Source organism: Musca autumnalis, unplaced genomic scaffold, assembly GCF_047663935.1.
Source record: "Musca autumnalis isolate F117 unplaced genomic scaffold, ASM4766393v1 scaffold_5, whole genome shotgun sequence".
Lineage (NCBI taxonomy): Eukaryota > Metazoa > Arthropoda > Insecta > Diptera > Muscidae > Musca > Musca autumnalis.
The window spans coordinates 96,300,347-96,326,682 of NW_027412088.1; the positions used below are offsets into that span (position 1 = coordinate 96,300,347).

General features: G+C 34.4%; 1 protein-coding gene across 1 annotated transcript in view; it reads right to left on the reverse strand.

Annotated features, from left to right (window-relative positions):
* Positions 1-26,336, reverse strand: part of NaCP60E (Na channel protein 60E) — an 898,928-nt gene that overhangs the window by 108,006 nt on the left and 764,586 nt on the right. The window contains exons 5-14 of the mRNA XM_073956139.1: positions 21,353-21,561; positions 20,871-21,198; positions 7,375-7,457; positions 6,941-7,295; positions 6,650-6,877; positions 5,997-6,576; positions 1,977-2,191; positions 1,622-1,792; positions 1,290-1,483; positions 1,096-1,198 (exon numbers count right to left, since the gene is read on the reverse strand). Coding sequence (XP_073812240.1) covers positions 1,096-1,198; positions 1,290-1,483; positions 1,622-1,792; positions 1,977-2,191; positions 5,997-6,576; positions 6,650-6,877; positions 6,941-7,295; positions 7,375-7,457; positions 20,871-21,198; positions 21,353-21,561 — 2,466 coding nt within the window. The remainder of the gene's footprint in view (positions 1-1,095; positions 1,199-1,289; positions 1,484-1,621; positions 1,793-1,976; positions 2,192-5,996; positions 6,577-6,649; positions 6,878-6,940; positions 7,296-7,374; positions 7,458-20,870; positions 21,199-21,352; positions 21,562-26,336) is intronic.

Genomic DNA, 26,336 nt, shown 5'->3' on the forward strand with positions numbered 1-26,336 from the left:
ACTCAACAAATGGCTTGGAGAATCGCACTACTAGTCGCAAACTTACCGAATAATATCGTTAATTACCGAAATTATAAGCATTTTAATTTTACCGGGTTTTGTCGGTAACTCAAAAAAAAACAAGTAAAAAAGTATCAGTCGGCTCTGCCGACAGAGATATACCCTCAACCTGTGCAAATTGAAACACTTTTTTCACAAAAAAAAACTTATGTATTTAGGGGGTTTCAAAATTTTGGTCGTATGAACCGACAAAAATGTTGATTAGGATTAAAGTTCAAAAATTGTGCGGAAAAGGTACTTAAAGGAATGGACCGACATAGACCATGGGGGTGCCATAGGGGGTTTTTACACCCTTCGGGCTGTTTTCTCAAGAAGTATGGACTTGCCCCTGAAACAACTTTTACCATCGTAATTGAGGCAGCGAATGTAAGTTGCTTCAACAAAAATCAAAGTGATTCAATAGCAGGTCTTAAAGTGAACTTATCCAAAATTTTGTGTGGGAGGTACGGGATGGAGTGAACAAATATAGTCCATATTCGAACCTGATCTATATCTGGTAGATATTATGAGAATGTGTAAAGTATGGACCAAATCGGTCACTCCCATCAAGAGTTATGGTGGCCCAATTTTTCCGAACATTTATGAACTTTTGTGGGGAAGGTACCTGAAGGAGTGGACCTATATGGCCCATCTTCGAACTTAAATCGAATCTGCACAAAATATTTCGATACCCAAAATTTGAACCGAATCGATTGATCCTTTCGAGAGTTATCGTGCGCACCAGCCTGCCAGACAGACAGACAGACGGACGGACATTGCTAGATCTACTCAAAATTGTCTGAAACGGATATCGCACAAACATACTTGGGGTCTAAAACCATTATTTCTATGAGGCACATTTTTGGTCGTATCAAAGTGTAAATAGCCTCTTTAGCCTAAAGGCTGAGGATATAAAAATAGAAAATCGCACTACTGAATTACTTAGAATCATAAACTCAAAAAGTTAATAGTTTCCTTGATTATATATAAATAGAAAATATACATACATACATATAATTAAATGTACTCGTATGTATTATTGTTCCAAATACTAACCTCTTCTTCGGCTCTCATACAATCCCATAAAGGTTCAATCCATTCACCGCATAAGATACGAAAAATCATCATAAATGAATGGAAAAAATCATTGAAATTCCATCTAAAAACAAAAACATGAAAAACAAACAAAAGGGAAATTATTAATATTTTCAATTCTTTTAATTGATATGAATATTTAAAAATTATTTTACCTTGGCACCGGATCGGGTTCAAATTTTTCTGGTGTATAATCTTTAGAAAACAATTGCATGCCAATGACGGCAAATATGTAAATGACTATAACCAATATTAAGGTAAGATTACCCAAAGCTCCTATGGTTGAAATAATAATACTTAATAACACTTTCATTGTAGTCCAAGATTGAGCCAATTTTAAAACACGCAACTAGAATAGGTTGATTTGTTGTTGCAAAAAAAGAAAATAAATACACACAAAAAAAGAAATAAATAAACGTTTTTTTTCATTTTTAAGCAATGCCAATTTGGTTTTTTTATAGAATTTTTCTTTGTTATTTGTTCTTACCAATCTTAGACCTCTCAATACACTGAGACCATCAACTAATTCAAATATTATGTCCAACAATGAGGCCGTTACTATTATCAAATCAAATATATTCCAACCACATAGAAAAAACTCTTTGGATAATGCCATTAATTTTATGATACATTCAAATGTAAATATTGAAGTGAAAACCTATGAAGAAAAAAAGAAGACAAAAGAAAGTGAAGATAATCGAAGGTAATATATTCGTGTTTCACATAGAAAGCCATTCTCCCAGTTGCAAGAGAGAGAGAGAGTTATGAGTTCATGCATGCTGCTTTAACTGCTGTTATTTGCAATGTCTTCAATTGCTTCTTCGATAAGCATCGATTCCTACCTTATTTCCTACATCCAGAGCATTGCGAAAACTTTCACTCATACCATGATGTTCCATTGCCAAAAAAGCCGTATTCAAAACAATACATAACGTTATGGCCAATTCAAAGAGGGGATCGCGCACCACTTTATAGAGGCAATTTTGAAATTGCAACCATCCTTCATAGTCGATGCAACATTGAACACATCTATCACAATTTCGATCGGGAAGATCATCTGAAAAGAAGAGAAAATACATACGATTAAATAAAAATTCAAGGACCAACTTTGGGGCTAATACAATTTTCTAGAGGAAATAATCATTGAGAGATGTTTCTTGGAAATGATTTTTCCCAAAAGGAATTATAGCATTATTTTTATACCCTCCACCATAGTATAGAGCGTATATTAAATTTGTTATTCTGTTTGTAACACATCGAGCTAATCATTTGCGACCATGTAAAATATATATATTATTCATCAGGATAAACTTCTAAGACGATCTAGCCAAGCCCGTCTGTCTGTCCGTCCGGCTGTTGTAATCACTATAGCGATAATTGAGATAGAACGTTAAAATTTTGCACCCAAGTGTCTTTTTTATAGGCAGGTCAAGTTAGGAGATGGGCTATATAGGTCCACGTTTTGGTTTAGCTCCCATATAACGGTACCTCCCAAATTAAGTTAATTTCGCGATTTTAGCTACATATTTTGACCGAACATTTGAGGTTCCCAATGGCCCTAAAATTTTCAAGATACCAAAACATGGTATAGCCTCCATATAACCGTAACTGCCGAATTAAGATATTTTGAGGATTTTAGCTACATTTTCCGCCTTAATTGGCTCAAGTTTGGCACTTGGACTTTCAAGAGGTCAAAAAACTTCCGCACTAAAAATGGTGGAGATATATAACGGAACACCCCGATTTAAAGTATTCTGAGGCTTTTAGCTAAATTTTTTGAACGATTTAGCTGCAATTTGACATTTGAGGTTCCCAACGACCAAAAACCTTCTCCACCAATAATTGCCAAAATAGGTCCACGTTTGGGTATAGCCCCCATATAATGGTACCTCCCGATTTAAGGTATTTTGAGGATTTTAGCTACATTTTCCGCCCAAATTGGCTCCAATTTGGCACATGGAGTTTCAAGAGGTCAAACTTCTGCAATGAATAAATAAATAAATAAATAAAAATAAGATACCAAAACATGGTATAGCCTCAATATAACCGTAACTCCCGAATTAAGATATTCACGGTGCCCTTGAATCAAATTTAAATGGAAGGTGCTTTCACCTGGGAAGGTTTTGCGGATTCTGAAACTACAATGTTCATAGATGAGAAAAATCAAAAAACAAAAAAAAATCGCCGGAGCGCTTTTTAAATAAATCGCGATTCAACTTGACATTTTTAGGGGTTATTTAGGTTTTTGCGACTTTGCTTGGAAACCGCTAGTCCTATCAAATGGGAATAAAGAAAATGTTGTAGCTATCAAAATTCTCTACAAGATTGACCTTAATGATATTTTCGTAAGTTTTACAACTTTTGAGATATAGAAGTTGAAATTGGGACAATTCAAATTCAATTCAATTCTGTATCGTCTCCTTATAAAACAATGTCATGACTGCAATTTCCCAACTTAAACTTATATATCTAAAAAATGGTACAACCTAGGAAAAATTACATAAGCCAGTCTTGTAGAGAATTTTCACAGCTATAAGATTTTCTCAAAATCGCGAAACCCTAAAAAAAAAAAAACTAAAAATGTAAACTGAGCTTCTCTATCTCAAAAATGGTACAGCCTGAGAACAAATCATAAACGTCAATCCTATAGAGAATTTTCACAGCTAGAATATTTTCTTTAGCTCCATTTCGATTGGACTTGCGGTTTCCAAGCAAAATCGTAAAAACCTAAAAAACATCTAAAAATGTGAATTTTGACCGCGATTTATTTAAAAATCCCTACAGCGATTTTTTCTTGTTTTTAGATTTTTCTCATCAATGAACATTGCTGTTTTAGAATTCACAAAAACTTTCCCTGTGTAAGCGGTTTTCATTAAAAGTTAGTTAAGGCGCACCCTTCATGGCATTGCTTTATAAGGGGGCGATAAAGTCAGGCCATTGTCCCACTTTGAACTTCAATATCTCAAAAATGGTAAAACCTACGAAAGTCAATCTTGCAGAGAATTTTCATAGCTACAACATTTTCTACAATCTGATTTTGATAGGACTTGCGGTTTCTAACCAAAATCGTGAAAATCTAAACAACCCTTAAAAATGTCAACTTGAATCGCGATTTATTTGATTTTTCTTATCTATGAACATTATAGTTTCAGAATCCGCAAAAAGTTCCCAGGTGTAAGCACCTTCCATTTAAATTTGATTCAAGAGCACCGTGTATTTTGAGGATTTCAGCTACATTTTCCGCCTTAATTGGCTCAAGTTTGGCACTTGGACTTTCAAGAGGTCAAAAAACTTCCGCACTAAAAATGGTGGAGATATATAACGGTACCTCCCGATTTAAAGTATTCTGAGGCTTTTAGCTAAATTTTTTGACCGAATTAGCTGAAATTTGACATTTGAGGTTTCCAATGACCAAAAACCTTCTCCACCAAAAATTGCCAAAATAGGTCCACGTTTGGGTATAGCCCCCATATAATGGTACCTCCCGTTTTAAGGTATTTTGGGTATTTTAGCTAAATGTTTTGATCGAACTAGCTGTAATTTGACATTTGAGATTCCCAATGACCAAAAACCTTCTCCACAAAAAATAGTCAAAATAGGTTCACGTTTGGGTATAGCCCCCATATAATGGTACCTCCCGATTTAAGGTATTTTGAGGATTTTAGCTACATTTTCCGCCGAAATTGGTTCGAATTTGGTACTTGGACTGTCATGAGGTCAAAAAACTTTTCCACCAAAAATGATGGAGATAAGTCCGCATTTTGTTATAGACCCCATATAACTGTACCCCCCGATATAAAGTATTCTGAGGCTTTTAACTACATTTTTTATCCGAATTAGAAAAAATTTGACATTTGAGGTCCCCAATGACCAAAAAATATTCACTAAAAATTACCAAGATAGGTCCACGTTTGGGTATAGCCGTCATGTAACGGTACCTCCCGATTTAAAGTATTTTCAGGCTTTTAGCTATATTTTCCGACCTAATTGGCAGAAATTTTACATTTTATGTTCCCAATGACCAAAAAACTTCTTCACTAAAAATGACCAAGATAGATCCACGTTTTGGTATATCCCCCATATAACGGTACCTCCCAAATTAAGGTATTTTCAGGATTTTAGCTAAATATTTTGACCTAGCTGTAATTTAAAACTTGAGGTTTTCAGCGGTCACGAAACTTCTCCACCAAAAATTGTTAACATAGGTCCATGTTTTTGAATAGCCCCCATATAACGGCACCCCGTCCCCCTTTCTTTATTTTGAGGATTTCAAGCTACAATTTTTAACCGAACGTAGGTTTTCAGCGGTCTCGACACTTCTCCACCAAAAATCGTCAACATAGGTCCATGTTTTGGTATAGCCCCAGGTATTTTGAGGATTTTGGTTAAAAATTTTACCGAACTAGCTGAAATTTGATATTAGAGGTTCTCAGTGGTCCTGAAATTTATCCACCAAAAATTGTCCACATAGTATATTTTTTGGTATAGCCCCTATAGCAATTTTGGCTATTTTGAGGATAATTAGATACTTGAAGTTCACAGAAGCTCCAAAAGTCCTTCACCAAAAAATACCTCATAATTCCATATTTTGGTATATCCCCCAAGGTAGCAAAAATTTAAAGAATTTTTTTATATAAATTTTGTAGCAAAAGTTTGAAGAATTTTTTATATAAATTGTTTGACCTAATTTAGGAATTTGGGGTATCCGTGGTCGAACAATATTAGTGACTAACAGGAAACTAATTATTCCATTTAAGTTTAGAATATTTTATGGTGGAGGGTATAAAAAGTTCGGTCCGGCCGAACAAAATGGTTTTTACTTGTTTTAATTAATTTCGTAAATATTCCGCTACCACACTTACCGATTACAACAATTTCGGAAGAATCTTCCGGATGTAAAGCATAAATATTATGCTTTTTAATGCGTGCTATATTTCCATTGCACTTTATCAGTCGAACTTCACGCGGTGACAGGGCTAATGTTACCGCTGTATGTTCATTATTGTTGTTGGTACCACCGCCACCACATTCGTCCACCATTGTTGCCGTGGTGGTCGTTGTAGTTGCTATGGCGGCATTATTATTATTGGTGGCAGTAGTTACATTGACCACTTCGGAAGCTGTTATATCTTGTTCTTCATGATCATCCACCACACCTGAATCATCCTGAGATGATTCACGATTCACACCACCGCCGGCTGAATTTGAGCTACCTTGGCGACCAGCATGCCCCAGCTGGCCAGAGGGATACAACATATTTGGATTTAACTCTGTGTCCTGTTCTTGAAAACAAATGCGTGTCTGGCGTTGTTGTTTTTCTTTGGCCGAGTTGGTCTTTTGGTTTTGACCACCTTTTAAATCCAAATCGGTAGGTCGTTCACAACCACTGTGGCGGGGACTGGGACTAGGTGTGGGTGTGAGTGAATCACCTTTACCAGTGTGCTGAAAACAAAAAGCAAACAACTTCATATTAACAAAAACTCTTTTTCAAATTGTGTACTATATATGTACCCACCGTTCCATTGCCATTGCTATCGGTATTGTTACCGCTTGTTTCGCCTTTAGCGCCGGTGCCCTTGACCTTTTTCCGTCGCACCTTCTTTTTGTTATAGGAGGCCAGTACTCCCTTGCGAGAATCAATTTTATTTTTATTGTTTTTATTTAATTTTTTCACATTCAGAACGGACGGGTCGAAGCTAAATGTTGAATCATCACGATGATCCATTAAGTCTTTTTTACGTTCCTGCAAAGAAATGGACACAAATCATCAGTGTGGTCTCTAACCTTGATCTCCACAAACACTTACTTCATTTGTTATTTCGGCTTCTTCCTCGTAACTTAGAGCAACTACGGCTAACATTAGATTTATTAAATAAAATGAACCAAAAAACACAACCACTGTAAAAAATGATACACTCATCGGTCCCGAAGTGGCCAACACCATATTATACACATTCTCCCAATAGTCGAGGGTGATTAACTGAAATGTGGTCAACATCGACCACATAAAGTTATCGAAATTCGTATAACCATGATTGGGATTTTCGCCCACACACAGGCATGTATAGCCATAGGGGCAATGACGTGCCCCCGTTAAATTTCCACACAACAGGGGCAGTTCTTCGTCATCATACAACCAATTGTCTGTGTCATTAATCCATCTGCCGGGGGTAAAAAATAAGGAAAGAAAACGTATAAGTTATGAATGAAAGAGAGGTTTTCACGAAATAATATACTTACAATCTCCATTCAAGATCGGTGGTATTAACCCAATCTTCTGGTAGATTTTTAACACATTTATTTCTTAGTTCACCCATGTAAACCTAGAAGGAAGAAAGGAAGGGGATGACAAATTTTTAATGATTATTGAACGTTGAGAAATGAAACTTAAATATGTGTAGATAAAATCGTATATCGAGGGGATTTCAAATGTTAAATCAATTGCGTCTGACAGACCTGTTGGAGTCGAGTGGATTTCAAAAGTTAAATCAATTGCTTCTGACAGACCTGTTCCAACTTTGGCGAGATCCCACGGTGCCCTTGAAACAAATTCAAATGGAAAGTGTTTATAACTGGGAAGTTTTTGCGGATTCTGAAACTACAATGTTTATAGATGAGAAAAATCAAAAAACAAAAAAATCGCCCGAGCGCCTTTTAAACAAATCGCGATTTAAGTTGACATTTTTAAGTGTTTGTAGGGTTTCGCGATTTTGCTTGGAAACCCCAAGTCCTATGGAAATGGGACTAAAGAAGATGTTGTAGCTATGAAAATTCTCTACATGATTGACTTTTATGATATCTTCGTAATATTCACCGTTATTGAAATATAGATGTTCAAATTAGGACAATTGACAATTAAAGTTAGGATTGACAGAATCGCCTCCTTATAAAACAATGTCATGACTGCAATTTCCCAACGTAAACGTATATATCTAAAAAAATGGTACAACGTAGAAAAAAAATTACAAAAGCCAATCTTGAAGAGAATTTTCGCAGCTACAAAATATTCTCTAGTCCCATTTCGAAGGGATTTGCAGTTTTCAAGCTAAATCCTGAAGACCTAAGAAAAAAATATGAAAGTTTGATCTGAACCTCTATATTTCAAAAATGGTAAAACGTAGGAAAATATCAATCAGCCAATATTGTACAAAATTTTCACTGCTACAACATTTTCATTTCGGCACAACTTGTCGTTTTCAAGCAAAATCGTGAAAACTTAAATAATCCCAAAAATGTGAACTTTGATCCCGTTTATTAAAAAATCCATCCAGCGATTTTTTCTTGTCTTTCGATTTTTCTTACCTGTAAACATGGCTGTTTCAGAATACGTAAAAACTTTCCTGGTGTAAGCGGTTTTCATTTAAAGTTAGTTAAGGGACACTGTACATAATATTGTAATATGGGGAGTCGATACAGTCAATCCATTGTTTTAATTTGAACTTCTATATCTTTATAACGATAAAAACTACGAAGATAAAAGTCAATCTTGTAGAGAATTTTTATAGCTACAACATTTTCTTTAGTCCTATTTCGAAAGGACTTGCGGTTTCCAAGCAAAGTCGCGAAAACCTAAAAAAAAACTCTAAAATGTCAACTTAAATCGCGATTTATTTAAAAAGCGCTCCTGTGATTTTTTTTTTTTTTTTTTTTTTGATTTTTCTCATCTATGAACGTTGTAGTTTCAGAATCCGCAAAAACTTCCCAGGTGTAAGCACCTTCCATTTAAATTTGTTTCAAGAGCACCGTGATCCTGGACCCTCAGTCTGCTGGGGTTAGAGGTGTGGCATCTAACAGTGAGTAATCCCTAATAGATGTATACTTCTCTGCCCCTCTGCGGATCTTTTGGAACCCCTGTAAACCTAGAATGGATCGCGGTAGTTCCCCTACAGTTACCGGCAGCAAGCTTTGGTGAGACCACAAGCCATATGTCGGCGAGATCAACTGGTACCTATGATGTATGTGAGCAGAACCAGGTGACATGCTGCTCAATCTGACCCTAGCTGACGACTAGCTGGACGCCACGGTGATCCCGGCCAACATGAGGGTAGGAAGAACGAAGGTGCTCAACTGGCACTTGCCGATAAGAAACTTTTTGGTTGTGCCAACTGAAAACCCATTATATTTTGAAAAGACGGGCAAAGTTCCACAGCAACAAACTGTGAAGCTCCAGAAGTCTCCTCATATGTAGAAAGTCAAGGAGAATAATAATCATCGACACAGCTGATACCGACGAGAGAATCGGTGTAAGTCAATGGTTGCTAGTCTAAACCGGTCTTCGGTAAATCATGGTGAACGTAAGTTCAGCAAAAAGTCATCAAGGTAATTAACTGCCATAATAAGAAATCGCAAGATTTCAAGCTTGTCAGGCTGTAAATAATCTTGATGAAACTTGCGAAGGGATTATGCTGCGGTCTCCTGAAATTCCATCCAGAAATATGTTCCCCCCCCCCCCCTACCGTGGAATAGGAGCTCATGCTGAAAATGCTCCTAACATTTGACGGAGCTATCACTAGTCTAATCCCTTGTAGGGATAATGGTGTTATTGACATTAAGGTGGCTGTGGACTTCATTTGGAAGGTTTATTTAAAGAAACGTTAGGAAAAGCTCAGCTACGGTTTGGGATGTATTCGGTTCCGTCTGAATGAACCTCACTCAACTACGCAAATTATTCTACACCATTGAAGAGCTGCTGCCGCCGAAATACTCTTCTCCCTCCCTTCAGACTCTGGTGTTGGAACTGTAGCCTCCATACAGGGACCTATTTTCCAGGCTGTATCCATGGCATGGATATATCCTAAGGAAACTAGGAGCAAATCTTAAGGCGGAACCTAGTGGTACATTAAGCAACAATATATCACAAGTCTTAAGATTTGAAGATGTTGGTTTCAATCATCAAATCCATTGCGTATACGTGAAATAGATCTTCATAATGGAGTTTAGCCCGACAAAAAGTTTGTAACGCATTAAAATATTCATTTGCGATCTTATAAACTATATATCGACACCTCCAAATAATAGTATGCTAAGTCTAAAAAGTGAGTTTTGCAGGAGAAGCTCTTAAAGTGTGGAAATTTTCTTGAACTTCAGTACTATGCTAAATAAATATTTGTTTATAACTTCTGTTCGGAATGTCCGATTATTACCAAAATTTTACAGAATTTAAGTTAAAGGACGTTAAATATAAAAATGTAAAGAACTTGAAAACATACAAAGTCAACTTAGCATACTATTGTTTGGAGGCGTCGATATATTCCTGATCAAACAAATTGATAGAAGGCGCTAAAACTTTGTACAGATGCGTCTTTTTGTTTGCCGACAAATCAAGTTAGAAAATGGGCTATATCGGTATAGCCCACATTAAGGTGGTTTTAACTCAAAGGGATAAAATTGATGTGAGATTTTTTCCGATTGTGCTCAAACTTTAGCAATCTTAAAATCCAACAAAACTAAACATTTAAGAGGGTTCCGCCTAAAAAAATCCGACATCGATTTTTTAAAACTACCATAAGTCCCCATATACGGCATTATAAAATTTAAACATATATTTTCTGGCCAAATTAGCTGGAAATTGACACTTAACGTTCCCAGCGGTCAAAAAGTTTCTTCAGCAAACATTTGGAGATAGGTCTCCGTTTTTAAATAGTCCCCATATATATCCACCGAATATCACATGTTTCGACGGTGTCCGAATTACCGAATGAAAATAAAAATAAGTTATTTTCTATGACTAAATCACTCGGGATTGGGGTATAATATTTTTTTTTTAATTATACGATGCTAAAACCGAACTCTTTAATGAAATATAGAATGTCCGGATTATCGAGTAGAAAAATCTCGAAACACCGGACTATTTGATTGTCCGTATTACCGAGTTGTCCAGATTAAGGAAAAATATATCTAAATTTTCGGCCGATATTTTTGATTTTTGGATATTGGATTTGGATTTTCTTTATCCACTTGCACAATTTTCAACCCTTTGAAAAACCACGCACTCACAAATTGACACCCCTAAAATATGCAATACAAAAATATGACAACGATACCTAGTATAGAGTGTAAATAATATAGCATACTTTTAGGAGGTATATTATAAAAGCAAAAGATTAATAATAAAATGGTTTAGATGTAAGCATTTACACTAGCGCTTATTATCATGATAAACTACTTTATCTATTTGTCGTAATGTATATGGAACGTATATTAAAGCCATGCTAGTTATATACCGAGGGCTTTATACAATCCACCCCACATATTTTTGGAAACCTTGAATTGTCTTAACTTCTTAGTTCGAGTTCGTTATTATAGGTAGACTTTTTGTATTGTTAAAAAATAATATTTGAAATATTCTTAACAAATAAATACTAATTAATTTTTCTATTTCCATAGTTTGCGACGTAGAAGTTTTCTGACCACTGGGAACCCCAAAGGCCAAATTACAGTCAATTTAGAATAGTGGTGCTCAAATATTTGGTGAATTATCCCTTCTAATAGTGTGTTTGCGTATAAAGTGATTTAATAAACCTACAGGGTTTCAAATGTCAAATCCATTGCGTATAATTCAAAATAAATCCTCATGACAATGAACATAAATGAATTATATGCTGTTTATATTAAAGCTTTTTGCGGGGTAACCTTCTTTATAAGGATTTGTTTGAAATATAAGCAATGGAATTGACATTTAAAACCCAGTCGGTTTGTTAAATCCGGTTATATATAAAAGGGGTATTAGATACATAGTATGAAAGACTTATGACTATAATGTATTATCGTAATGACATGACACAAATTTCAGCACCTAGCTTTTACATAAAAAGTGAAATTAAATGTGGATATACACAATAAATCCTCATAAAGAAGGTTAATCCTACAAAAAGCTCTAATGCAAAGGGCATTTAAGAGAGTCTGTCCTTTGTCCCGGTCCACACTAGCGTGAATTTCATTAAAAAATTTCACGAAATTATGCGTTTCTAGATCGATTTCCACAGTAGAGTAAAATCACGAAATTGCTGTAGTGTTGATCTAAGAACGCCTAATTTCAAGCAATTTTTTAATGAAATTCACGCTAGTGTGGACCGGGACTTTGCTAAACAGCAGCAGATTAGAATAAAGAGAGCTTACAGTAAGCAAAGTTCATATTCGTACAAGCCTCAAAAATGAATTAAATCGTTATTAATTCAATATTTTGTATGCAAATATGAAACAATTGTGTGGGTGGCAAAGTTCGTATTCGTACAGCTAGAATCACTATATATTTTTGTTATTTAAGGTTATTTTTAAGCAAAATACCATTAAGTTCTGTTCTCTTTATGCTTTTGGAAGGCCAGTGCTGTAGAAAAATTAAAAATAATGATAATTATTATTAAAAATTTTGCAAAAACCCATATGAATAAAAAATTTTACGAACTTAAGAAAACTGTAATATATATGATTAACTATGGATTTTGGGCGAAAATATCTTAAACCGAAAATACATTAAACGTTTCAGTAAAGTTGGGCGTCTCTTCTGATAAAAGAATAAAGAAAAATTCGATCTACATATGTTGCTCTTGCTCTTTTATTCTCTTATTATAAGTGGCGACCAACTTTACTAAAACGTTGGATGTGTTTCCGCCTAAATGACAGTCCTTCCTCATCAATATTCAAGGTCTCATATGAAAAGAGATGTTGCGGGCGTTAGGAAATGCAACGAAATATAATCCGGTTTCTACCAAGGCAAATTTAACAAGGTGATCCAAAAGGCGAATTCAGGTCGTAGTCTTCATTTGCTGTCACATTTCTTTGCGCGAAATATCCCCAAAATGTAGAATAAAACGGTAAAATATTCTTCGCCAAGCTTAAATAAAGATGTCGTAAAGACAAAAACATAAAAAATATTCTGGCTAATCCATTACTAGAGTACTTAAAATTAGAAATAAATTTTCTCAATTCAAAAATACGCTTGCACTTTTGTAAGCCCATATTTACATTATGCCCAGCAGCGTTAATTTGCATTAACTGCCTTAATTCAAATTAATTCGTGCATTATCCACATTCTTAATGCACAAAATCAAAGGAAATTTAAACTGAATTTAGCAATTTCAATATGGCAATGCTGTTGAAAATCAATTGTCTTTTGTCAAATTTCCATGTTTAAGAAAATTAAAAGGGAAAGCAAATCAGCAATTTTCGCGTTTCTTCAAAATAAGTAGTGGTCTTTCGCGAGTAGAATAGCAGCTAATCGTTTTTCACGCCTTCTAACAAATCTCTTTTTCAAATTTTTATTTTCACAAAAAATTTCATTACCCACCATACCAATTCTATCGAAAATTATATCTTCCTCAAATGTTTTTTAAAGTTTTGCAATATTTTTATAATGTTAAAAAGACTCAAAAATATCGCGAATAAATTAAATTTATTTTTGCTTCATCGTGGTGAAAAGATCAAAGGTAGAAAGTGTATTTGTTTCGCATATTTTGGCGAACTTTTGTAAAGCTTTATGAAATGGTCTGCTGGGTACAAACAACACAAACAGCTGTTTCATAAATGCAGCTATCGTCTGTCAGGGTGAAAAATTAATTCAAATTAGGACATTTTTAATGCAAATTAACTCTGCCGTCTGTCTAGGGTATTAGGCAATTTTCCTTGCGGCATTTGTCAGCTTGAAGGAGAGAGAGGTGAAGCATATGGTAACCCTTTGCCTCTCAGCACCCTCTCTCACCGACAAACTGACAATTGCCGCAAGGAAAATTGCCTAATGTAAATATGGACTAATGGAAAGTATTTTAACAAAATTGTTCTATTGATTTTTAGACCTCAAGAATAAAAATTAATTTTTTTATGTTTTTGATTACTATCAGTTACGGTAAAAATAATATATTTCACACACGTCTGTATCATTATGGACCCATTTACTTATCGATATTTCAAGGATATAAGGATATTCAAGAGATTTATCATAAAACTAAATTTTCTACGGTTTTCTCCCATTATCTCGGAATATTTGCAATTTTTACTACGTAGAAACATTATATATAATCATATCTATTACATTTTTCTTAAGTTCATCCGACTTTTTATACATATTTACATTTTTCTACAGCAATTGTCTTCCATAGCAGAAAAGAACAGAAATGAATGGTATTTTGCTTAAAAAATCCTTGAACACAACAAATATATTGTACTTCTAGCTGTACGAATACGAACTTTGCCACCCACACAGGCGTCATATACATATACCTAAATGACGTTTGACGAATGAAGTTTGTTTATTAATACTTATTTTTCGTTACAGTAATTACCATCAATTGTTTCATATTTGCATATAAAATATGGAATTAATAACGAGTTTATTAATTTTTTGAGGCGTGTGCGAATATAAACTTGGCATACTGTATGTTTTTGTTGTACATCCGGTAACGTACATATGGTAAATATCAAATTTCCTTTACAATTCCATCGAAAAAAAATCAAAAAATGTTTTTGGTAGCACATTCACGATATTTGGTACATGGGTTAAGAAAAAAATCGTGGTTTCAAATCTGTTCGCGTTCACGACATTAGATGCTGCGCCCAAAAGTTATGGGGGTTTTATTCACTTATAAAGAAAAAAATATTTAAAAATTCCCTTTGTGTTGTAATACCAAAATGTATACATAAATCCACAGTTTATACAGTTGGCCATTCAGCCCAAACTAGTTAGCCCTGACTATTTAGTTTGCTGTCAAATACATAAAATACAAAGGAAATCAAATCACAATAATGAACAATCTATTATGTTTGTTGTCAAATGTTGTTAACAGAACTCTGAATGGCCAACTGTATAAACTGTGCATAAATCGGTAACAGCTTAATATCTATCCGTAGACGCCTAAATGTTTGCAACATTTATTTTTATTTTCGCGGAAAATCAAAACATTATGAAGGAATCTTGGAGTAAATTGTATTTATTCTTACTCAAAGTCTATAAAAATCTCTGAAAAAATAAATTAAAAATACGTGCAGAATCTAGACAACGCGTCGAAAAATGTGAGACCAAAATTATAAAGATTGAGTTTATAACTTGCATATTACAGCAACAACAAAAGACAAAAACGTATGTTGGAATATTATCTTTATATATAAAACTGAATCGTCGTTTGTTGGTAATTGAATCAGTTCAAAACGGCTGGAGCGATTTGGATAATTTTTTGTGGAAATGTTACTCATAGTCCAGTTTAGGTTTTTATGCAAAGAAAAATTGACCACGCCCACTTTTCCGCCCACTTTTATAAATATGTTATATCTACGAAACTACTCAACATATTTTCCTGAAATTTTCAGGAAACGTAGAGTGATGGCCCCCTGTTAAAATATGCTACACATTTGGTTGAATATCGGATCGGGCGGGGTACCTCCCCTATGCCCTATTTTTGTAAAAATTCAATATTTGCAACAATTACAAATGTATCGCTTTAAAAATTAATTTCCGAGTCAATGGCGATTGTGTCTCCGACCTTACGTGCTTATTTGGGGCATTAAGACTGGACAACGCCCACTTTTTTAAATATGTTATATCTACGAAAGTACTGAATCGATTTTCCTGAAACTTTCAGCGAATGTACAGGGTTGGTCCCCGATAAAAATAGGCTACATATATTTTGACTTTCGGATCGGGCGGGTACTTCCCCTATGCCCTATATTTGTAAAAATGCAATATTTGCAACAAATACGAATGTATCGATTTCGGAATTTATTTGCGAGTCAATGGCGATTGTGTCTCCAACCTTACGTACTTATTTTGGGACTCAAGATCCGACCACGCTCACTTTCTAATTAGGTTATATCTACAAAACTACTGAAGGAATTTTCAAGGAAATCGTGATTTGTATAAACTTTTAAATCTTTAAAAATAAAAATCAAATGTCGTTCGTTGGTCATGGCATCAGTTGAGAACGGCTGGACCGATTTCGATATTTTTTTTACGCAAAGAAAATGTACGCCCACTTTTTTCAATTTTCAATTTTTATCATTTCTACCGATTTTCCTGAAATTGCCAGGGAATGTACAAGGATGGCCTCCGCTTAAAATAGGCTACAAATTCAGTTGAATTTCTGAAGGGGCGGGGTACTTCCCCTATACCCTACTTTTTTAAAAATGTTATATTTACAATAATACGAATGTATCTATTTCGGAAGACCTTACCCACTTTTTTAGGATCCAATGACTTGACCACACCCACTTTTCAAAATATGTTACATCTACAAAACTACTGAACCGATTTTCCTAAAAATGTCAGGGAATGTACCGTCATATTTTCTTGAATTTTGAAGGGGGCATATTTGAAAAAAAGACTTACCTTTATGAATAAAAATCAAATGCTGTCATAATCCAACTTAGGTTTTTTGGAAAGAAAAGTTTACCACGCCCCCCGAAAACAGGTTACATATTTTATTGAATTCCAGAGGGAGCGGGGTACCTCCCCTATGTGATATTTTTAAAAAACGTTATATTTGCAAAAATTATGCATGTATCGTATTAAAAATTTACGGATTAATCTACAATCTAGGTACTTCTTTAGGGCCTATAGGCCCGACCACGCCTGTTTTTTTAATATGTCATAACTCCAATACTACTGAAGGGATTTCCATAAAATTTGCGACAAAAGCTCAATGTTTGCCATTGTTATGTCTAAGATGTGGGGTACCTTCCCCATGCCTTTCTGTTAAACGCTATATATAAGCCAAATGTATGATTATATCGGTTTCAGCATACATTTTGGTAGGCAATGAAGTTGTGTGCACCCTAGGTACATATTTGGAGCCAAGATACCGGATCAGGCCTACTTTTTTTAATATGTTATATCTTGAAAACTGATTACCACGCCCAATCTTTTCAAAACATTATTTTTCCAAAACTACTGAACCTAATATTCAGAAAATGTTCAGGAATGTTCCGTGGTCCAAAATGCTATATATTTGTAGACGAATTTCGGGGCCTATTATTTTATAATCGCTATATTTGCTAAACTTATGAGTGCATCGGGTTGCAAATTAGTTTTCGAGACAACGGTGGTTGCGCCCAAAATTTACTTGAATGGTGAGGTTCAACGGTCCATCAGCCATGAAAAGCTAAAACATATATGTAAGTCTCAATAAGAGGGAGAATTCGATTTAACCACTTTTTAACCTTTAAAAGTAGATCGCTTTAGGATAAAGACAGGGACATGGACGATAATAAATCCTAAATAGCATAAATTGGCGAAAAAATCCGTAAGAGAAAAGAAAGGTTACAGACAAAAAATCCTTCTCGGTTTGACAATAGACCGAAGAAGTGTGGTAGAAAATACCTATTTTTGAATTTTCAAGCATAAAGTCGATAAAAAGTTGTCATTAAAACTCATTACGACGGGCCAGCGACGCGGACCGGGGTCTGCTAGTTTCAAAAATATATTTTTTGGTTTTGCTTATATTTTGCTATAGCACATAGCACTCACACAATGACGCCCCCTAAAGTATGCAATAGAAAAATATGTTGCCTACCATTGGTTTAATACGAAAAAATGGGAGATTTTTTGGCAAGTATTCTACTATTTCGCTAAATTTCCATACAAAACCTGAAGTATTTTGATAAAACTTCTACAAGGAAAATAGTTTGTCATCACGAAAGTATATTTGCTTTCTATGATAAGCAATAAATTTAAAAAGTAGAGTGTAATATTGAAATTACAACCAAAGAAAAACACAAAAGTTAAAAAGCGTGTAATTCGCGAATCCTTCAAAATCAGTTAACGCGCATGCGCTTTTCGGATACAGCGAGTGCAACTATATCAATTTGTATGCATTTATCCATGTTTCAATCAGCGGCCCAGATGTGCCGTCAGTTGCATCTTATCATTCAAAAAAACCTTCAAATGGGCAAATATTTCGCGATTTACATATGCTTGTAAGGCGCATCCTATTTCAGTGACCGCCTATTAAAAATACGCCAATATAACAAATTTTAAACAGATTCGTCAATAACCGCGGATGTGCCACCACATTCTTTTTTGGGTTAAATGCGAATATTACTTCCGAACCTCAGTAATTTTTCACAAGCCCTTTTGGCAAATATTATAACCGCGTCTAAAAGATTCCATTTATGTAAACAAATCCAAAGAAAATCGCGGTTTAATGCGCGGAATTGTCTAAATATTTTTTTGCAGATTTTCCTATATTCAAGGTATTCAAGGTATCCGCCGTTTTAGTGGATGGATCCGAATGCGGAAGCACTCATTAGATCCTGCACGTAAAAAACTAAACTCATGCGGGGTTCACGGCTAACTGTATGACAGTTGTAAATTTTAAAGCCAAAACATGGGTTTTAAGTAAATTTACAATTTTCGACTTTGAACTCCTGTTACTAGGAGGCTGTACATAACACACTCATGATATATACATCAAACGACACGACGTGGAATCACGAGTTCTACAATCGTATAAATTGTTTATGTCATTATCTGGTTGAGCCCTCTAATCATAACAGAAATTCCAAAAAAACGCCGAAATCAAAACTTCAAAATGTCAGCATCAATTTTTGTGTGATGAATTGTTTATATCAAAAAACCACACATTAGAACCATGTTACCCAATGGGTTTTCTTTAATTCTTTCTTTTAACACAGGTCTGAGTGTGGCGTGGTTTGGCCAGAAATCAAGAAAGAACACCAAAAAAAACATGTTTACTTCAACACATTTTTACCCATTTTTTTTTTTTTTGTATTGCCGCCAACACAGCTTCCACGTAAATTATTTGTTATGGTCCATATTATCAGTTCGTGGCTAAAACACTTCAATCAACAGAAATATATTCATATTGTATAAAATATATTTAGCGTTCGCGATTTATTAAATGGTAAACCTCAACTTCAACGATTGCAAAACTTTTTTGAATATTACCATATGTATATGGGCGAACAGATATGGAACTATCTAGTTCACTACGCAGTTCCAATCGCCCACATTATTTGTATGAACAAACTGCGTATACGTAATATCACACGCTAGATTTTATGACGTTAATAATACGTTTTGGAACCAGTACAGTGAACAAGGAACAATATTACCCAATTCAATCGAACATAGATGATTTAGAACAAAAATATGGTTAAAACTTTAAAATCCCTGACATCGGGCGGTACCGTTGTTGTAAAATGCCTCTATGTCGAAGGTCACACTAGAGTGTTCCATTGAAACAATTTCATGAAAATAAGGGTTCCTAGGTCGAGTTTCACAGTAGAGTGTTATCATAAATTGCTGTAGTGGGGAACTCGATCTATAAATACCTAAAAGATTCAATGAAACCACTCTAGAGTGACCTTCGACTATTACGTTGTTTTCAGCATATTTATCAACGACTATTTAATAAATATAGCTGTGTTCCTTTACTTACCTGAGGTTACCATTTTTCCCATTTGTTACCATTTTTAACCTGCAAAGCGTTCCTTAACCCCGAGAGAGTGAGAGTGGAGAGAGAGCGAAAATGGCTTTCTCTTCTACCACAGGCTACCAGCAAAATTTCTGCAGGTAAAAAATGGCAGAACTGATTTTTCGACTTTTGTTTGACGATTATTTCACAATGAAAAAAAAAACAGAAGAAAAAGTCGAACGCTGACAAAACTAAATTAAAAACTGTGAAATAAAAGGCGAAAATTGATTTTTTATGTTTCTTTTTGACATTGCTGCCACATCTACCATTTTTCCGTTCCTTTACTTTTCTGGTAAAAATGTTCATGAGAGAGCAATTTTGACACTTTTCTCTTTTACCACCCTTACCATTAAAAAAGTAAAGGAACACAGCTTATGTCAATAATGTGATGAAATCCAAAATGCGACGATAAACTGTCGGTGTGTTTGAAATACGCGTTGTAAAAGATATGATGCAAAATACCGCTGAAACAACATGAAGTAATCATTTTAGAGTTTCAGAATGTTCTGAAGAATTGCTAAGAAATTTATTTAGAACATTTTTGTAAAAGGTTACTTGGCTCAACTCCCAATAAGCAATTATGTAAAATTTTTCATATTTTATAGATTTGATGTCAGTTCAAAAGATAAGTTCTACTAGTTTAGGGCTACAATATTGCCAAAGACAGCAAACCCAAATTCCTAATCGTTTCTGAGATAAAGGCCCGATAAATACAAAAAAAACTGTAGTTTTAGCCCGGTTTAGATGAGGCCATCAAATCCGAACTGGATCTGACAGGACAAAAGCCTTCTAAGGTTTTTGTAGTCTCAATATGTACTTTCAAAAAATGCATACTAGAAGTTGTTTGCATTTTCATGTTGCATAGTGTATTTTCTAATTAACACAAATTATACAAGTCTCAATGAAACTCTGTTGCAACTAAGATTACTTCCTCCTCTCTCCATTTTATATAAGCACAACAGATTTTTTCTTCATCATCCCAAAGGTTTTCTTATAGTGTCTTCCTATCACCAGTTCAGATTTCTACACGGACTCCAAATCCACTTTATTAATAATTTCCGTCTCGTGAATGACAGCAAAAATGTTCGCAGCTTTAGTTTGTATTCGTATAATGTATGGATATAATGGATAGTCCTCGTTTGTAACTCCTCGAAATAATCATTTTAGATCCGTGCAAACGATTGAAGTATGTGCATACAATTTTGTTCATATTTATTATAATTAACAAAATTGATTATTTTAAAACCTTGTTGGAATTTTTATTTTTAATTAAAATTTAATTTAAAATAACAATTATAATAGACTTATCTTACTCACCTGTAGTGCAAACAGTGCAAAGACCATTAAACAAAATATGGTCAACGTCATGACCTCGGCCAATTGACGAAACGAGTGCAATAGTGCATTTATAATAGTCTTTAAACCTGGCATTATGGAAACAGTCTTTAAAGCTCTCAGCACACGAAATGTACGCAAACCGGCCAAATTGCCCACATCCATGCCGATCGTTGCATAACCGCTTGCTATGACCACAAAATCCAGCCAATTCCATGGATTTCGTAAATATGTGTACTTGTTGAGCAGGAAGCCTTTGGCAATGATTTTGATTACCATTTCAATGGTATAAATCGCTAGGAAGACAAATCTACAGGGAAACAACAATAACGACAACAAAATTTAAAGAGAACATGAAATGAACAATCAGCTATTATTGGATGCATATATATGGTAAAATGATGATGACATTGATTGATTGATTGATGAATTGAAAGTTATAGATTGATTGGCGGGACACTTACTCAGCTTCTTCGACTGTCTCTGTCATGGCTAAAAAAATGCAATTAAACAATATTGTGGCCATGACACAATAATCGAAGAACTGATTTGTTGCTATATAGACGCATATCCGTCTCGCCGCACTCCATGGATGGAAGAGAAATAAACTTTTGGTGCCAGTAAATCGATGTATGTAATTTTTGCGAAAACGTTTTGAAACCACACAGAATGTCTGAAAATATATAGATGAGTAGAGAAAGAAGAGAAAAAATATTATTACTATTTATTGGTAGCGTAAATTGTTAATATAATATTTAAAAAAATTATTTATTAAAATATACTAAAACGAGTTGGAGGACATTACATTTGTTGTTCCAAGCTCAGTAAAATAAATTTTATCGGTTAAAAATTAAATGAACAACATTTATAGTACGTTTACATTTACGAAATCCAGTAAATTTTTATTTGTCAATCCGCGTATACGTCAAAAAATCTTCATTACAAATCCAGTCAATTTTATGTGATATATACGCTATGCAATTGATAACTTAAATCCTCTGAATTTCGTAAATGTTAAGACACTTTTAAGCCGCATTTACATGTTTTAATAAAATTCTATTGAATATCTGCTAAACAAATTTATTATTCTATCACTTATTATCGTGACAGTCTATATAGATTTAATTCACAAATTAAGATAAAGCGATTGATTATATTGGTAATGAATCTTTAAACACAATTGGACATAAAACAGACGCTTTGGGAATTTACGTTATTTATTTGATAGATATTCTATGAAAATGTCAAATAAAACGGACTGTTTGGCGAACAAATGAAATTATGTGCTTTTCCCAAAAAAAAAAAAAACGCAAAATTTCAGTGTGTCTGGTTACTTGCAAGTTCTTGCTAGAAGAAATTTCTCCAGCAAAAACTTGCAAGTTTTCAATGAATAACAAAGAGTTAACAGAGTACAAGTGAGTTAATAGACAACTTTCTGTAACAATCTATACAAATTGTTGCAAACTTTTGAGACTTAATAGGCCTGTTCGATAACTTCGCAAGTAAAAAGTATTTGCAAGTACTTGCAACAACTTCTCATTTCTCTTTTACTTTTACTGAACAAGTTTGTTATCAAACAGCATTTTGTAAAAGTTTGTACAAACTTTTGGGTTATCGGGCAGACCTTATTATTCCATACATTCTTGACGTAGAAATGTTGAAACGTCCGGTTCCGGTTTCTCCTGTCAACAGTGCCACAGTGCCATCTACATTTGAACTTAATTTATTGATAAACTATGAGTGTTGCCAACATTTCATTGCCTTGTTAATAATAAAATGATGACTGGTTAAGCTACGTTTACATACAAATATTATAGCTGATTTAGACTATTAATAAAACCTCAACCGGATTTGGAAGATTAAAGCGATAGTTTTTTTACATTTATAGTTTTTGTTTCCATTTAAGTACACATTACTTTTTTATTTATGAATTTGTCCAACGTAAATTGTATGGAATCTCAATTTTTTACCATTCTCATTCTATTTTCATTATTTTGTTTCATAATTATGTCTTATGCCAGACTATGAAAATTTTCAATAAAAAACTCCTTGTCATTTTCTTCTAAAATTTCATGGACATCCACACACGTATATGAAATCAAATAAAAATTTTGATATTTTCATTGCTTTACATTGGTTTGAGAGATACGAATTTAAACTCAAAGAATAATTTCAGATTAATGTCATGTTCACACGAGCGTTTCAATTACGTTGTTCGCCTATCGAAAGACGTACACGAATTAACCCGTTTCCACGACACCATTCGTAATTAACAGAAACATAAACAAAATTCCCTTCATTTTTGTTTCCTTGTTTTCACGAACCGAAAACATATAAAATATACATTAAATGAATAGGAAAAGCAATAGACTTTCCTTCAAATGTATCATCTATATTTAACTACACACACTTCATTCATTTTTTCCATAAATTCTGAATAATTTTGTATTTTCAATATATTTTTATATGTTTCTATTTTCAAAGTTAAAGAAAGAGAGACATGTCAAAACAATGTTTGTGTATGCAGACTTTCAGTTATTTGTTTCCTTTTTGTTTCTGATTTTTTACGCGATTTTGAACTAATGGACAAGAAATGTGTGTGGAATTAAGAAGGAAACATAACCATCTTCCTTCTGCATCTATATAAAATGTTTAGTTCATTAACTTTCAGTCAGCTTTTTCCTTTTTTCTAAAAATTTTTGTGTTTTCAATAAATTTTTCAATTTTGAATTTAGACATGTCATAATCAGTTTTTTTCGATAAATTCTCTCATTTGTTGTATGTCCCATATTTATTCGTCGTTCAGAGAGTATTTCTAATCGAACAACGCAGAAAAATCGTCGTTCGTTCATAGAATTTTGTGTGGGGAATTAAGTAGTTTATTCGTAGTTATGGGTCGAACGACGAATAGAGAACGAACGACGTACCGTGGAAACGGGCTATAAAGAACCTTGTGTACAGAGTTTCACCCCCTTCACACCTCTTGCCTATAAACTCTATTTTCACGTACATGAAAATGTTCATAGTCTGGCATAGTGCCAAGTTTACACTTATACCATGTTTACATTTACGAAATCCACTCGATTTCAACTGTCAATTCCAATGCTCAAACGTCAAATGAAATCCAATCGATTTCAGGTGAGTTTTCATTTGACGTTTGAAAAATAAAAAAATAGTAACATGGTTGCCGTCGTCTGATTGGCTGATACGCCGACTTTGACATTTGTTTCAGTTTTTTTACGTATTTTTTAATTTTTCCGTTCCCGAACTATTTCAAAAAACTTGTGTGTGAGAACAAATTTGTTGCTGTTCTCCCTTTTACGAGTTTTACTATTAAAAAGTACGGGAACGAAGCTATCATTTTTGTATGCGAAATCACGAAACGCCTTCGAAATCACGAAACGACGCCGAATGTAAACCAAGCATAATGCTAAGTTTACATTTACGAAATCAACTCGATTTCAACTGTCAATTCCATAGCTCAAACGTCAAATAAAATCTCATCTGGATTTCATTTGACGTTTAACGTATGGATTTGACAGTTGAAATCGAGTGGATTTCGTAAATGTAAACCAAGCATAAGACTATTTATTTTGTTAGTCCCAATTTACATTAGGCGAGTTTACTTGCGGCAATTGTCAGTTTGTAGGTGAGAGAGGGTGCTGAGAGGCAAAGGGTTACCATATGCCTCACCTCTCTCTCCTACAAACTGACAATTGCCGCAAGTAAACTCGCCTAATGTAAATTGGGACTAATTTCTATTGAAAATACAAAAGCTCTGTTCCTTTACGTGCAAGAATCTTCAAGTTTTACCACTTTTTACTCGAAAAGCGTTCCTTTACTTCTGACAGCATACAATTCATATGGGAACAGTTTACAACTTTTACTACTTTTGCCGGTTTTACCACTTTCAAAAGTACATAATATGCTTTTTACATTAGCACAAAAATAAGGTTTTAGGACTGGTTCGTCATTTATTTGTTAAAACAGGCAACATTTTCGTCATTTATTTTTGTATGGTAAATAACGATAGCTGCGTGATTTATTCTAAACAACGCACGAAAACGCCATACTATTATAAGCAACCCTGCCGCCGATTACATCGGCTCAAATCGGCTAAAAATCGCCGCCGTCAACTCGACTGGGCATGGCGCGCGCCTTTATTTTTTAATCGATTTAACGGAAATTAACGCTGATTATCATTCTAGTTGTAAAGTCACATACAAAACGTAAACAAGAAATTCACAGTAATGCGTTATTGTTAATAAATGTTGACGTTTAGACTGATTTTGAGCAACTGATGTAACACCTTCTTACTCCGCCATGATTTACACGTACCGGCACAACTCAAATGACTGCCGAGCAATAAAACTTATCTGATATAGCCGAAACTTTTATATCGACATATTTCCAGAGTTCGCAATGTACCTCATTCATAAAAGTTCAACATTTTTTCTTAAGTACATTTGATAGACATGGGTATTATCGCTTTTAAATATTTACAACGGGCCCGTGAGGCTCATATTACGACAGTATAATTTTTATCGGATGTAAGTACATACTGACTGAGATAATTGCCCTGTATAAATCCAACGGCCACCAACCATGGCACTTAAAAAGGCACTGCACATACGGTCCGTTGGTTGCCGGATAGTATAACAACAACATTAAGAACCCAGCAAAAAAGTATGGAAGTAGTGCAATGCAGAGTTATGATTTCAATACATCTTTCGATGCAGTCCACACGGAGTTATGAAGCACTCGCTTATAGATCCCTAGCCAAGCAAGCCAATTTTTTGATCCCTACATTCGCAGTTTTTTCTGAACACAAGAAAGAGTGCCTTAAATTATAGAATTTGTTAAAAAAAATAAAGAAATACAAACTAAAGATACGGACATTGCTGTAGTTCACGAGATGCAAATTATTTTTGAAGTGGAGTTATGCTAAGTTTACATTTACGAAATCCACTAGATTTCAACTGTCAATTCCATAGCTCAAACGTCAAATGAAATCTCACCTGGATTTCATTTGACGTTTAACCTATGGATTTGACAGTTGAAATCCAGTGGATTTCGTAAATGTAAACCAAGCATTAGAGTTTTTTTGGAAATCTGAACTGGAGTTAGAGGAAAAATGAAAAACCATTTGGATGATGAAGCAATATCAGTTGCGGTGTCACAAAAAGCAGAGCAGAGGAAGTAAACTCAGTTATGATCAAATTTAATGGAGAGTTTTTATAATTTGTATTAGTGTAATAAAGTTAATATTTTTGTTTACACGAAAAATCAATGCAATTATAGCATCTTTAGACTGCATTTAAATTCAATCCAAAACACTACATCAAAGGCTGTGATTTGGATCGAAAATGGAGTGCATCCTGATTCCTATTTTTTCCGAAGAAAAATTGTGTACGTGTGTTTGTGTGTATGTGCGTATGTGCGTATGTA